A 14,601-nucleotide genomic window follows, 5' to 3' on the forward strand; every position below is an offset into this window, starting at 1 on the left:
GTAAGTACCAGACCGCCTTGACTAGTGCCAATAAAGTAAGTGGTAATGATATAGTTAAACTTGTGCTACACTGTGGGGGATATGTTAAACTGTTTATGTGCTAAATGTTTTTGTGAAATTAGCTTTTTGAAAAAAACATCTTTCTTTTGGTGAAGTGAAGGGCTCTCCCTGTGGCTGTCACTCAGGTTTGATGCTGCTGCAGCTTCCTGTATTGACGGCGCACCAGTAACCAGCCGAAGAAGCCTTTAGTGGTTCTGCTTGCCTCAGAATTCCCCCCAATCTGAAAGACGCAGGGGGTGTTAACATTACGGAGGGACACCTGACTACTCCCGGTGGTAAAAGAAATACATGATTTTTAAAAACGTGGCGGTCTCGCTGCTGCCTTTTTCCGGTAGTTGCTACTAGCTAGCAGCACTAGCGAGGTGGCTAATGCTAGGTGGCAGCAGCAGGTAGTTAACCTCTTTGAAGCATACACATTACAATGTTCTCACTCCTAATTCTGTAGGTACACTGAGAAACAAGCAGTCTGATAAGAGCACATCGTAATGTTACGTTTTAGCCCAACATTGGACTGACATGCTCTTGGAAGTGTAATCCACTCGCTTACGTTAGCAAGCTAGCCACCCTGTGTCAATCCTGTTGCTTTACGAGCGAACAAGGAAGCAAAGACGACTTTTACTGAACAGCACAGCTCAGTGAACTTTTTTTGGACCACATTTGAGATTTGGACAGTTTTTTATTTTGGAGATGGCTCCCAAACGAAGACCCGTTCCGCTGAACATAACGCCCATTGGAGAAGGACAGGCCACCTCGAACACCGTTGATGCTGCATCTGAGTGAGTACTGTTAAGTCATTACCGTATTGACAAGAATATAAGACGACCCCTCGTTCTTTTTCAAGATCAGCTTTGGGGAACATATTTTTAAGACAAAAAAAATCACGTTTTCAGTATCATCAATCTATTTTCTATACCACTTGTCCTTAGGGTGAGTTGGAGGCTATCCTGGCTGCCTTTTTGTGGTGAGAATTATACCGCTTGTCATTAGGTTTGCAGGTGAGCTGGAGTCTACCATAGCCAACTTTCTGGGATGAGAGGCGGGGTACAACTTGGACTGTGTAATGGTTGCCAGTCATCGTGTCAAATATAAACAAATAACCATCTATGCATCCATGTTCCATACTGCTTGTCCTCATTAGGTTCTCAGATGTTTCGGAGCCTACCCCAGACAACTTTTTTGGGGTGAGAGGCTGTGTACATCTTGGGCTGTGGACTGGTTGCCAGTAAATCATGTGACAAATCTAGACAAATAACCACCAATTCATCTATTTTCTATACAGCATGTCCTTATTAGTTTCTCAGGTGTGTTGGAGCCTCCCCCAGCCAGCTTTTTGGGGTGAGAGGTGAGGTACACCTTGGCGCATACAGACAAGCATCAATCCATCCATGTTCTATACCAGGGGTAGGGAACCTATGGCTCAGATGTGGCTTTTTGATGACTGCATCTGGCTCTTAGAGACATTTCTTCACACAATAAAGGTTTTATTTTTTTTTCCCGCCCACAGAGACAACATTATAGAAATCAGTATGAAAAATAACGTTCAAAATATACAACTTTTTTAATGCATTTTAATCTATTTTCTAAAGCAATGCAGGTGGCCACAGCCAATGCCAGCTGTCCTTCCGATATTTTTGGGTCCGACACAAAAACTCGATTACTGAATAATGCGGTAGCCTACCCGGGTCATTGAGAGGTCAAGAAGTAAACGACCCTCCTTGGATCAAAATAGTCAGCTAGCTAAGAAGATTGCAAAAAAACCCAAAAAAAAACAGACAAGGAGTACGGTGCAAAACCACCAGAAGTGGCATTAATGATAAGAAGTAGTTTTATTTATTGGTTAGCTTCATTAATAACAATATTATTAAAAAATAATTCTGAGACTTATTATGGTCTAAAATTTGGTCTTGCTTAAAAATGCATGCATTTAGTTGTATTCAGTGTTAAAAAAATATGATATGACTCTCACAAAAATACATTTTAAAATATTTGGCTTTCATGGCTCTCTTAGCCAAAAAGGTTCCTGACCCCTGTTCCATACCAATTGTCCTCATTAGGCTCTCTAACCAAGCTGACATTAAGTGAGAAGCCTGGCACAGTCTGGACTGGTCGCCAGTCAGTCACGTGACATATATAGACAAACAAGCATCCATCCCTCCGTTTTCTATACCACTTGTCCTCACAAGGTTTGCAGGCGAACTAGAGCCTACTCCAGACAACTTTTTGGGGTGTGATGTGGGAGACATCTTGGACTGTAAACTGATCCCCAATCAGTAAGTGGCACATATACAGTAGACAAACAACCAACCATCCATCCATTTTCTAAACCACTTGCCCTCATTAGGGTCATAGATGACCTGGAGCCTATACCAAATGACTGTGGGTGAAAGATGGGGTACACCCTGGACTGGTCGCCAGTCAATCACATGGTATATGTAGACACACCCGTCCATCCATTTTCTAAATTGCTTGTCCTCAGGAGGGGCTCACATGAGCTGGAGCTTATCCCGGCTGACTTAGGGTGAGAAGCGGGGTACACCCTGGACTGGTCGCCAGTCAATCAGGTGACACATATAGACAACCGTCCGGCCATCCATTTTCTATACCGTTTGTCCTCATTAAGTTTGTAGGTGAGCTGGAGCCTATCCCAGCAGACTGTTGGTTTGCATTTATGACCCTCTAGACCCCGAATATTTTTCCTGACTGTTTTATAGAGAAAAAGCAATATATTCAGGTCAACATGGAGTGTATTATGAAGTAATGTTACTCCATCTTGCATACTGTATAAGAGTGAATGGAGCACCCACTATTATTGCTGAGCAAAGCTTGTGTCCTCACAGAGCAAACCTAGAGGACTTACAGAAGAAACTGGGAGAGCTTGACCTGGATGAGCAGCAGAAGAAACGACTGGAAGCCTTCCTCACCCAGAAAGCCCAGGTGGGAGAGCTCAAGGATGAGGACTTTGACCCCATTTGCGAGCTGGGTGCCGGCAACGGAGGGGTGGTCAACAAGGTCCGCCACAAGCCATCGGGTCTGGTCATGGCGCGCAAGGTGAGAAGGAAGACTTGTTTATTGCAGGTGAACATTGGACTGTTTTCATACCACACAATTTATATTCTCCTTGTGCTCTACTCAATCACATGATCGTCTTTGTTCAGTCAGAGGCTACTGCAAAGGAAAGAAAAGTAAAGTTTCAAGAATAAAGTTCCAATGTTAAGATAAAAACTCATAATGGTGTGACAGTGATTTAATATTTCAGGAAAAAAGTTGTAATCTCAAGTTGCAAGGCACAATAATGCAGTACAGTGTTCCCTCGCTCCATTATGGTTCACCTTTTGGCGCATATTTTGTTGGTGTAATTTTTTTTTTTTTTTTTTTTTTTACAGCGTATGAATGCTCTTTCAGGCCAAGCCTGGCCCTTTAAGAAGAATTGCATTGTCGGACGTTGAGTGTTGTAGCTCTGTGATTCTCTATTCTCTCTCTTCTGTCTGCACCGCACATTGTCCTCTGCGTCCTGATTGGCTGTAGACCATTGTCGATCAATCTCCTTTGTGCCGTCTCTTGTTGTGGTCATGGCTACCAAACTAGCTAACCATGTGAGCTGCTTGCTAACCGCCAATACTGTAAACAATAGAAGAAACAGAAGACGCTAACCATGACAGAAGCAATGTGTTTCGACAAGGATACAAAAACGCTACAGCTGAATCACGCCAGGGCGGCGAGGCACGGTCAGAGGAGTGATATACGCGTGAGTCACTTTATAATTTCTTGTGTCCAACCTAGTAGGTTGATCATGAAAATTCAAATGAAATTTGAACTTTAAACAAGAGAGAAATGTGAAAAAATGTTAATGCCTGTCTGAGAAAAGTGTATAAAGTGTATGGTGAGGGGTTTTACAGCCTTAAAACATATATAATTTTAAAAAATATATATAGTTGGCTATTTCGCGGATTTCACTTATTGCGGGCTATTTTGGGAACCTATCCCCCACGATAAACGAGGGAAGTGCTTGTCCTGTATTGCAGTATTACAGGAAAATGTTTATTACAAAAAAAATTGCAACAAAGTGTTCATCTTGAGAGTTACGTAATCCTACTAGAAAAAAAATGTAATGATGTGAGAATAACGGGGAAAAAGTTAGAAAGTGATAAAAATAATGTAATGTTGTGAGGAAGCAGTTGTAAAATTAAATAAAGTTACCTGACTAAAATAAAAAGTCATAATGTGATATCGTGAGAAAAGTCAGAATGCTACTTAAGAGAACAAAGTTGTAAAGTAATGTGAGAAAAATGCTTTAATGGTCTTAGAAAAACGCAATGATGTGAGAATAACAAAAAAAAATTACCAGGAAAAAGACAAGGAAAAAGATAAAATTATCTGACTAAAATAAAAACTCAATGTAATATTGGAAGAAAAAAGTCTGAATCTTCCTTACTTAATCCGAGTTCTGGTCAGTTTCGGTGATGAGGAACAGAGATCTGGTTAGTTGGTGGGGCCACTTAAGTAAAGAGTTTGTCATTTCAAAACCATATGCGTTCAAAGGATTAATACATTTGCATCACGAAATTGCCCCCTCGAAAAAAATCTGACCTCACAATTGCTCTGTGTTACTTTCTCTCCCGTCGTATCACTCCACGTCCATTGTTGTGGATGTGTTCTACGTTCTTCATCACTGAAAGCCGACCAGAACTCTGCTCACGGGACTAAGTGGGGGGGGTAAGTCATTGTTGATCCACTACACTGCTGATGGGGATATCATAAAACTTCATTTTCCAAAAATCCGAACTATCCCTTTAAGGTTATGTCTCATCAGCGTAACATTACTGACGCCTAGTGACCAGAATATTACATATGACCTGTCTTTCAATGTTTTTGACTAAAAACCATGAAACGGCGATCATTTATTAATCAATTTTGGAAAAATCGTGCTCGAGCGAGGGAGTGATGTTCAAACCACGATGCAGTGAGTGACAACTGTCTTGTGAGATAAAGGTCATGTTTACTATAAAAGTTTGTGACAAGTTTTATGACAATAACATTATTAGAGAAAAAGTTGTTATTACGGGGGCAAACACGTAACATTAGGAGAAAAAAGTTCCAAGACATAATTAAAAAAGTTCAAGAGTCATCCAGATACAGTTGTGAAAAGCGTTTGCCCCCTTCCTGATTTCTCTTCTTTTTTTTTTTTTGCATGTTTGTCACACTTAAATGTTTCAGATCACCAAACAAATGTAAGAATTAGTCAATGACAACACAACTGAACACAAAATAATTTAATAATTCAATTTTAAATGAAACATTTTGTTAAGGGTGAAAAAAATCAAACCTACATGTCCCTGTGTGAAAAAGTGATTGCCTCTTGCCTCTCCTGTTAAAACATAACTTAACCCTTTAGGCGCCAGATTTATATTCAGTTTTGACATTACTATTACAAAAGGTTGTAGCTTGAAAATGGTTAGAGATAAGGCATACTGTAAATTAGAAAAATCATCAGTATGACCGAAAGTTTGAAATTTACTCATCTAATGTCACCAGGCTCAGAATTTGTCAGATCCCTGTTTCCATGATACCGGCTCATCAAAATGTCTGCTCCACTTGTGATATTCTTCCTCATGTCTCAAGCAAACCCGGCCATCAGCATCGTTATTTACAGCAGGATCTTGAACACCACTGTTGTCTCAACTATTATTATTATTATTATTATTATTATTATTATTACTGCTATTATTACATAGATAGAAGATCTAAAGTGTTTATATATTTATCTATTATGCCTGTGAATATTCTCATTCATCCAGGTCATTGTATTCTCAGGTCACATCTATCTTTTGGCAGTGTATTTTTGGCAGAGGAGTCCCCCGCGGATGGTACCATGTATGCTGCTATTTCTGCGTTTTTTTACGTTCCCGCAACCCCCCCCTCACAATTAGCGACGTTTTGACAACCCACCACGTCCCCTCCTGCCACCCCGAACACGGTTTAGCAAATCATTGGCTCAAGTATGCTGCATGTGGACTGTCTTGGCGAACCGACTCGCTGCCGCATGCACATGGGGCTTCAAAGTCTGTAAACTTATAGAGAAAGTAATTTAGATCTATCAGCCCGGAAAAAGTTATGAAGCCATTTTTAAAGCTTTGTGACTCCAGTGAACCAGAGTGAGAGCCATTATCCACAAATAGCAAAAACAGGGATCAGTGGGGAACCTTCCCAGGAGTGGCCGGCCAACCGAAATTACCCCAATATAGCAGCAACGACTCATCCAAGAGGTCACAAAAGACCCCACAACAAAAGAGCTGCAAGCCTCACTTGCCTCAGTTAAGGTCAGTGTTCATGACTCCACCATAAGAAAGACACTGGGCAAAAACGGCCTGCATGGCAGAGTTCCAAGACGAAAACCACTGCTGAACAAATCATTTGAGTAGGCCCAACTAGTTTGCTGCCTAAACAAGCTGCTCTAAAATAAAAAAATAAACAAATTCGTGCAACTTTGTTTGGACACATGTTGACGTGCTTTTATTTTGTAACAGGAATCATCAGGTTGGAGTTACTTTATTGTATTGGGTTGTACATGGGAAGGTAAAAAAGTTTTGGGGGGTACTCTTCTCCCTTCACAAGACTCACAAGGGATTCTTCAGAAAAGGCAGACAATGATTTTTCAGTCTTTCAGTTGCCTTTAGAATTCTTCATTCATCCTATCCTGTCTCAGTTGATCCACTTGGAAATCAAGCCGGCCATCAGGAACCAGATCATCAGAGAGCTACAAGTCCTGCATGAATGTAACTCCCCATACATCGTGGGCTTCTATGGCGCCTTCTACAGCGACGGCGAGATCAGCATCTGTATGGAGCACATGGTGAGACACGATGATGATGAATACTTTCTACCTGGTGTCTTATTTTCTCAACATGTTATAAAGTAGTATGTGCAGATGGTTTGGAGGATATTTACAGAAAGTGTCTTGTCCACTGTAGGATGGTGGTTCGTTGGACCAGGTTTTGAAGGAAGCCCGAAAAATTCCAGAGGAAATCCTGGGAAAAGTTAGCATAGCTGTATGTACTGCAGTCATTGTATTACCTAACTTTCACATATATACACAGGGAAAATGTGTGCTAAATAAGGTTCTATTTGAATATGTCGCTTTACAGGTTTTGAGAGGTTTGGCTTACCTGCGAGAAAAGCACCAGATCATGCACAGAGGTAATAATCATCCATTATGTTTTTATTTACCATAAATTCCGGACTATAAGCTGCTATTTTTTTCACACACCTTAAACCTGCCGCTTCGAGGTGGCTAATTTATGGCTAAAAGAACTACAACTCCCATGATGCTCAGAGTTCAGATTCAGGAAGTAGTGAAGTGGATGCTAATATCAACTTTTGAAGTCTTATGGGCGGCACACACGGGAGGCGACGTCCCCTCTACTCCATTTTCAACCAAACCTGCACAACAGGGCGATAATCACGGGTCATCGTCCAGCCAAGTGACAAGTGAAATTCGTGCGTGTTAAATTTTGTGCTCGTGCATGTCATGGTGCACAGGAAAGTTGAAAAATGTTCAACTTTTCAACGCTGTTATCCAGACGTGGACCAATCAGCAGGGGTCTCATTGATTGGCCAATGACCATGGGAATTTGTTGGCGCCAGAGTAAACATATCAGGTAAGTTTCCATTACTTGACCGACATTTATGTAAATTTATCTTCAATACTAGCAAGATCCGGTACAAGCAAGAGGACTCGATCAACACCGGCCGCTTTTCCTTCTCTGAACTACTTAGATACCCCCAAATTTCCTCCATATCTGACAGCCAATCAAAACAGCAAGAGCCTTGTAATTCGCTCTGGATGTGAGTGTGTCGCTCAATGGTGTCACTGGCCACAGCCGCTCGTCACGCCCCGTGTTCATGGTTTGCAATGCATTGGCGATGAGTTTCGCCAGTTGCAGTCGTTTGTTGCCTCCCGTGTGTATGCACATTATGCAGCGATTGTGTTTTGATCTGTGTTTTAATCTTAAGTAATTTTGATCAAGTGTGGAATTACTACAGCTTCTGCTTGGACCACAGTGCTGTTGAACTCTGATGGGGGGTGGGGAAGGGAAGCATCTCACATTGGAGCTAACAAGTGACGCTGGGATAGTATGTCTTTCTGTGTAAATATCCCATGTTACAAAATGGATACCTGCGGCTTATCGACATGTGTGGCCTATATACTGTATGTACAGTACAAAAAATGTTTTGTTTTTAAATTTGGTGGGTGCGGCTTGTATTCAGGTGCGCTCAATAGTCCGGAATTTACGTTAGTAATGGATATTGTGACTTGTGACAGTATCCTAACAAATTAAGTGTCTTAGGTCAGTGGTACTCCATGACAGAGTTGTTTGTGATCTCCGGCGGTAATTACAGCCCCTCAAATGTGATTATGAAAAACCTCGCCCTGTGTGCCCCTCCCTACCTCCCTACCTCCCTCTACCATCCACATCTATCTGTGTCGTTCTCGCCCTCCTTCATGCAATGTCTTTAGTCACTCCTTATTTGTTCTCGAGAGTCACTCTTCAATGGACAAGTTGCAGGGACATTCTTTTTGCAGTTTTTTCTTATACAATATGTATCATATGTACTGTATCATGCACACTTACCCTGGTATGTAATTTACTGTGTAAGTCTGAATTTAATTATATCTAACCAATATATATACTGTAAATCTGGTATCATATTTTACTTAGATCTGTTTTTACTTTCTGAGACACAGGTGTTTAGAATATTTTCTCATAATAATAAAAAATGGAAATAGGAATAATCTGTTTCAGGGTCATAATTGTTATCATAAAGCTTGAATAAATACATTAGAAGCTAACTAGTTAGCTCGGTAGCATGCTGTGTTTTGAAGCGGCAGCCTTTTCTTGTGTCCCTGCAGTGATCCGCAGGGACAGCTGAGCATTGTGTATGAATAATAGGTGTGTAAAGATGACTATAGAGGTGGTATTTCATGTCTAGAGGGCTCTAATAATGGTAAAAAGTGTATTTAGAAAGTCATAAACAGATTTTTTTTATGCTCTTAACCTCACATACTGTATATTCAAATTATTAATACTGAATACTACTTCACAGAAATTCACTTATCGTGGTCAGGTCTGGAACCAATTAACTGCGATAAACGAGGTACGAGTGTATAAGAAATAACAAGATTAAACATTTTTGCCATTGGGTACCTATCTAATTTTCCAGGGACCCACTCAATTCACCACCTGTGAGTCCCAGGGACTCACTGCATTGAAAACATATTAACATTACTAGCAGAAGAAATAGTCAATAGGTGTGAATGCTTGTTTGTTCTGCAATTGGTTGGCGACCAGTCCAGGTTTTATCTTGCCCAAAATCAGCTGACATTTGGCCCTAAAGAGGACAAGCAGTATAGAGAATGAATGAGTGTTAGAAACTGCATTTGCATCATAACGACCTGTACTTTGTGCCATGACAATAAAGCTGAATGTAATCTACACACAGCCAAATCCGGAAGCTTGTTTAAAGCAGTGGATTCATTTGTGATTTCCTCCAATACACACCAAACAGAAGTCGCCAATACTGTGTATAATGGTTTTGTATGTGAGTTAATAAGTGTCTGTTTGTCCATGCCCCGACCCCACCCCCTGCCTGCCACATAGATGTGAAGCCCTCCAACATTCTGGTCAACTCTCGCGGGGAGATCAAGCTGTGCGACTTTGGTGTGAGTGGCCAGCTCATAGATTCCATGGCCAACTCCTTTGTTGGAACGCGTTCCTACATGTCGGTGAGTCAGCTCTGCGCCCCCACCTCGTTTCCTCTGGCCGCAGCCCCACTTTCCTTCCCTTCTTTTTTTTCTCACATTGCCTCTGCTTGAGGGGCCCCGCCTGCCTCTACCTTCTTTCTCACTCCCCTGCCAAGAGGCGAGGGCCTTGCCCAGGAGAGCGTTCTTTGGCACATATGTCGGCAACTGTGTTCTCTCGCTCCCTGTTATTTCTCTTCCCTCTGTCCACCCTTTTTCAGAGACACCTACCTGCTCAATGCAGTGCACAAATAATTTTACGGGTTCCATGTTATGCTAATTTTTTAACAGTTTTAAACCTCGCAGGTGTGTTGCCCAAAATCTAGCCTTGTGCAACCTAATCGATGCCATATGTCACATACAGCAATGTAGCATGAAGTAGTGGGACAGGAGGACACAAATGTTAGCAGCACTAGCATAGCTGTGTGAGCTAACATTGCAGTCACATTTCAACAGCAACATGATGCTATGTAATCATGTTCGCTGAAGAAAAACTCAAACTGACGCTAACTGACAGACACGTGACAGGAGCTCCAGGCTTTATTTTAAATGTGTAACAAAACCTGGGTTGGTTTTTTTTGGGGGGGTTTTGTTTTTTTTAGAAGCTGTCCTCAATGAAGGGGTGGGCATACAAATGGGGTAGACTCCTAGGTTGGGGGAATCAGAGATGGTGGTATGTCCATGAGGGGGGAGGTTTTTCTTTTGTGACGTCATGAAAACCTGCAACTTCAGACACAAACACTGTTTTGACAACAACCAAAACGACCTCTCTTGCCTCACGTATGATTTCATACACAGGTGGTCAGTTTTCAGTAAAATCGTATATGAGTGTGGGGAAAAAAGGCAAAATGTATAGAGAAATGTTGCTTTTTCATGTGGGCATAGTCTTAGCTTTTATCATTTTTGTACACCCCAACTATTCCTCTACATTCTCTCCTTTTGATGTATGCATCATGTGTTACCTCAACAGCCGGAGAGACTGCAGGGCACTCATTACTCTGTTCAGTCCGACGTGTGGAGCATGGGCCTCTCCCTGGTGGAGCTGGCGATCGGCCGCTACCCCATCCCCCCACCAGACGCCAAAGAACTGGAGGCCATCTTCGGACGGGCTGTTCTGGACGGGAGCGAGGGAGAGCCTCACAGCAACATGCAGAGGCCCAGACCACCAGGGAGGCCCGTGAGCGGTGGGAAAAACATCTTTGTTTACATATTTTACTGTACTGTACTAGCTTAGTGTTATTGGATTTAACATGCATCTGTGGCGCATGCAGGACATGGGGTGGACAGTAGACCTGCTATGGCCATTTTTGAGCTTTTGGACTACATTGTGAATGAGGTCTGAAAAGACACACACACTCATCTTGCAATGCACAAAGTAACAGTTTCATTTATTACCACATTTTTATTCATCTTTAATTTTGGGTTCCTCCTCAGCCTCCTCCCAAACTGCCACTCGGTGTATTCACTAACGACTTCCAAGACTTTGTCACAAAAAGGTGAGTTAGACAGTAATGTTGTACATTGGCTCAAAGTGTAAAAAAAATAAAACAATTTCCTTATTTGGAACCAATACAGGAATTAGTTTTGCCACAAGTCCTGTTCTCAAAGTCGTAACTCAAACAGTCCAGAAAATGTCACCAGGCATCCATTAGTTGAAATGCAATTTAATCGTATTAATTACATATTTTTTATGTTGTTTTTCCACTAATAACTTATGCTATACAATAACACAACTTAAAGGAAAACTGCACTTTTTCTGCACAATCCTTATGTGAGACAAGAACACACTAGATAGCAGGCAGTTATTTACTAGGAATGCATGTTAGTGGGAGTCACCAATTCTGCCTATGAAGCCCTCTTTTGAAAAAAAAAAAAAAAAAGAAAAAAAACCTCCAAAAACCGCCAAACATGCTGCTCCATTTACACAGCATAACCTGCATATTAGCAACATTGTTCATGTCGGAGCTAACACGGGGGGACTACTTTTCTGGTGTACTGACACGGCTAGATCGACTGTGTATGTACTGTGATATCAAGCGCTATGTGCTCCATGTATCAGAATCAATATCATGGTAACTTACTCAATGGACAGTGGTCCGTCTGGTCCAGTTGGCCTGGGGCGTCTTTTCCAGTTGATTTTTGGTAAAAAAAAAAAAAAAAAAAAAAGTTTCTACCACTGCAGGGTTTGTTAGCGCTATTTTTTGTTGTGATGCAGTCTCTTGGAGCAGTGTCCTCCTTGCCAGATACTTGAAGCCTTTCCAACCATGGTAACACTTATGTTGGCATGGCTTGGCAAGGTCCTCATTTGTTTCAAAGTAGTCGGCGGCGGTGGCTCTCATGAAGTCTCCCATCATTAGTGATGGCAAACGCAGAATGCCCTCTCTATGCTGTTGTTTTTTATAGTTAATTAATTGGATAATAATTTGTTAATTGTCAATGAATTTAAGTAATCCCAGCCCAAATACTTTGGACCATCCCTTTAAAGGTGCTGTCCCTCTTTGGCTGCAGACTATACTTTTTTTCAACCAGAAAATGTAAGACCACCGCCACCACCGGCTGCCAGATGTTACCAATAGTGGTTTAAAAGAACAGATTGAACAAATAAATGTCTATATTTGTCACAATTCAAAGTTAAACTTGGCAAAAAAACAAAATTTGTTTTGACCCCAATACAATCATTGACTTTCATGGCTTTTGACTCACCAATGTCTGGTATTCACGTACATAATTTGGAGTCACTATTATTAGCTGACAACAAACATAAAAAATACACGTGTGTGTATTATATGGGGTGTAGCTTGCTGCAGTGTCACAGCAGGAAGAGGGCAAAATATACACGTGAAAGTTCACGCACCCCCAAGCAGTTCCTAACCAAGGCGGACAGCACCTTTTAAGAAACAACTAGCGATTTTGTCCATCAAACAAGGATATTTTGCAGCCAGTTACTTCATGATGATGTGGTTTTTACGCATCATATTTGTTTACAGCTTGATTAAAAATCCAGCCGAGAGGCCCGATCTGAAGATGCTGACTGTGAGTGCCTCAATGTTCTGATCCTTTTATTTTGGTTTATTTTCTGCCATTTTTAAATAACCCCTCATTACCTTACTGTTTCCTTTCAGAGTCACATATTCATCAAGCGATCCGAAGTGGAGGAAGTCGACTTTGCCGGCTGGTTGTGCAAAACCATGGGCCTCAACCAGCCCAGCACTCCCACCCGCAGCACTGAGTGAAGGCCCCCCTCTCACACCCTCACATCAGCACTGCCTCATCTCTGGATCGTTTTTGCTTGCATACACATAGGTTATGTTGCACACTCACAAGCCGTCACACACATGGCACTTTTCTCGTTGTTTTGGGCTTCAAACGATTTGTGGCTTCCTCTCATGTATCTCTTCACCAGCAGCAGGGCTCTCAAGTGGTCTTACTATCTGTAAACCAATGCTTCACCAGGCCAGTGTCATGTTTTCACTGCACTGCACTGCGGTGGGGTGGATGTAAAGCGCTGAGGGGGGCTGCCAGTATGTGATTGTTTTATATTAGATCGTCTGTATGAATCTTTTCTATGGCAACAGATGGTGGCTGATGGGGTTGTATTTTAATAAATGACCCACTGTGGAGATCTGATGGTGGAACCTACACATATTATCTTGCTTAATAGGCTCAATGCATCAATTTTCATTTACAGACCCCTTTAGTCAAACGGATGACCCGAAATCATCTGCCATGTTGTAATTTAATTTGTTGTTGATAGTGCAGAGGAGATGGGCACATCCACAGTCACTTTTTGGTGTCATCACTCAGAGGATCACTTTATGAACAATGTCACAAACCAAAGAGGGTACTCGCGCTTAACACCTGATCATTTTTTATTTTCTTCTCGAGTCTGCACATTTGTGAACAGTATAGCAGAGCACTTTGGATGAAACATGGACATGTTTCATTCATTTCCAGTTGCGCTGGCATTGTTTCCTCATACATTTCAGTCTCCCTCTCATGGGGGGAGGGAGGCGCCCACTGCAGAGGTCTAGAAATATACCACAATTTCTTTTGATAAAACAATGATCAAAATGTATTAATGGGATGCTGTAGCATGGCTTATCTTTCTTATTACTGTATGTGTATTTTGTTTCACTGTGCGGATGATCAGATGGTGTTTTGATGAGAACCCTCTGTATCAATATGAAACTTCAATCATTTGATCTTGGTTTTTTTTGGCTAAGATTTTTTTTTTTTTTTTTTTTTATTCCCTCCCCCTTCCTGAGGTGTGTGGTTCCCACTGTACTGCAAATGTGTGTCTGTCTCTCTCGGGAACATTCAGCAGAATTGGGCTGAAATACTATTTGAACACCTTTTAACCAAGCTGCAATATAATTACAAGCTGACTTCCAGTGGAACCTAAGCTTAAAGCAAATATTCAAGTAGTACAAAAAATTGGGTTTAGACTGACAGTTCTAACCCAGGTCAGTGTCGGTTACACGGTGGTGTTACTGCTAGCCTGCTGTTACTCCCTAGAGCGCTTGTATTTTTCTCTGCTTTTTGGCTGCCCCGCCCCCCAACAACGTGCATTCGTTCAGAGCAAAATGGATGCATTGTCACTCGTATGTGTACAAATATACAAAAAATACAGTACTATTTTGCAGTCTTAATATACAATTTATTTGATTTATGTTAATGACAAGGAAAAGAGTCATTTATTATTATATAAAACTGTGTTGGATATGGTTATAATGTATAAAAAGATA

General features: G+C 41.5%; 1 protein-coding gene across 1 annotated transcript; it reads left to right on the forward strand.

Moving 5' to 3' along the window:
• Nucleotides 1-21: 21 nt before the first annotated feature.
• Nucleotides 22-14,569, forward strand: map2k2a (mitogen-activated protein kinase kinase 2a). The gene is made up of 11 exons (XM_054788959.1): nucleotides 22-836; nucleotides 2,898-3,108; nucleotides 6,764-6,910; nucleotides 7,029-7,106; nucleotides 7,203-7,254; nucleotides 9,717-9,841; nucleotides 10,827-11,040; nucleotides 11,128-11,192; nucleotides 11,291-11,352; nucleotides 12,844-12,889; nucleotides 12,979-14,569. Exons 1-11 carry the CDS (start codon nucleotides 748-750, stop codon nucleotides 13,087-13,089), a joined length of 1,200 nt encoding a protein of 399 aa, XP_054644934.1. The 5' UTR covers nucleotides 22-747; the 3' UTR covers nucleotides 13,090-14,569.
• The last annotated feature ends 32 nt before the right edge of the window (nucleotides 14,570-14,601 follow it).

Source organism: Dunckerocampus dactyliophorus, chromosome 10 (assembly GCF_027744805.1).
Source record: "Dunckerocampus dactyliophorus isolate RoL2022-P2 chromosome 10, RoL_Ddac_1.1, whole genome shotgun sequence".
In the NCBI taxonomy this organism is placed as follows: Eukaryota; Metazoa; Chordata; class Actinopteri; order Syngnathiformes; family Syngnathidae; genus Dunckerocampus; species Dunckerocampus dactyliophorus.

What these genes read in the sequence shown, in the direction of transcription:
- map2k2a (XM_054788959.1), top strand. Translation starts at nt 748, where the DNA reads ATGGCTCCCAAACGAAGACCCGTTCCGCTGAACATAACGCCCATTGGA. An exon ending in ACCGTTGATGCTGCATCTGA is followed by an intron (nt 837 to 2,897) that starts GTGAGTACTGTT and finishes GTGTCCTCACAG; the next exon opens with AGCAAACCTAGAGGACTTAC. An exon ending in TGGGAAAAGTTAGCATAGCT is followed by an intron (nt 7,107 to 7,202) that starts GTATGTACTGCA and finishes GTCGCTTTACAG; the next exon opens with GTTTTGAGAGGTTTGGCTTA.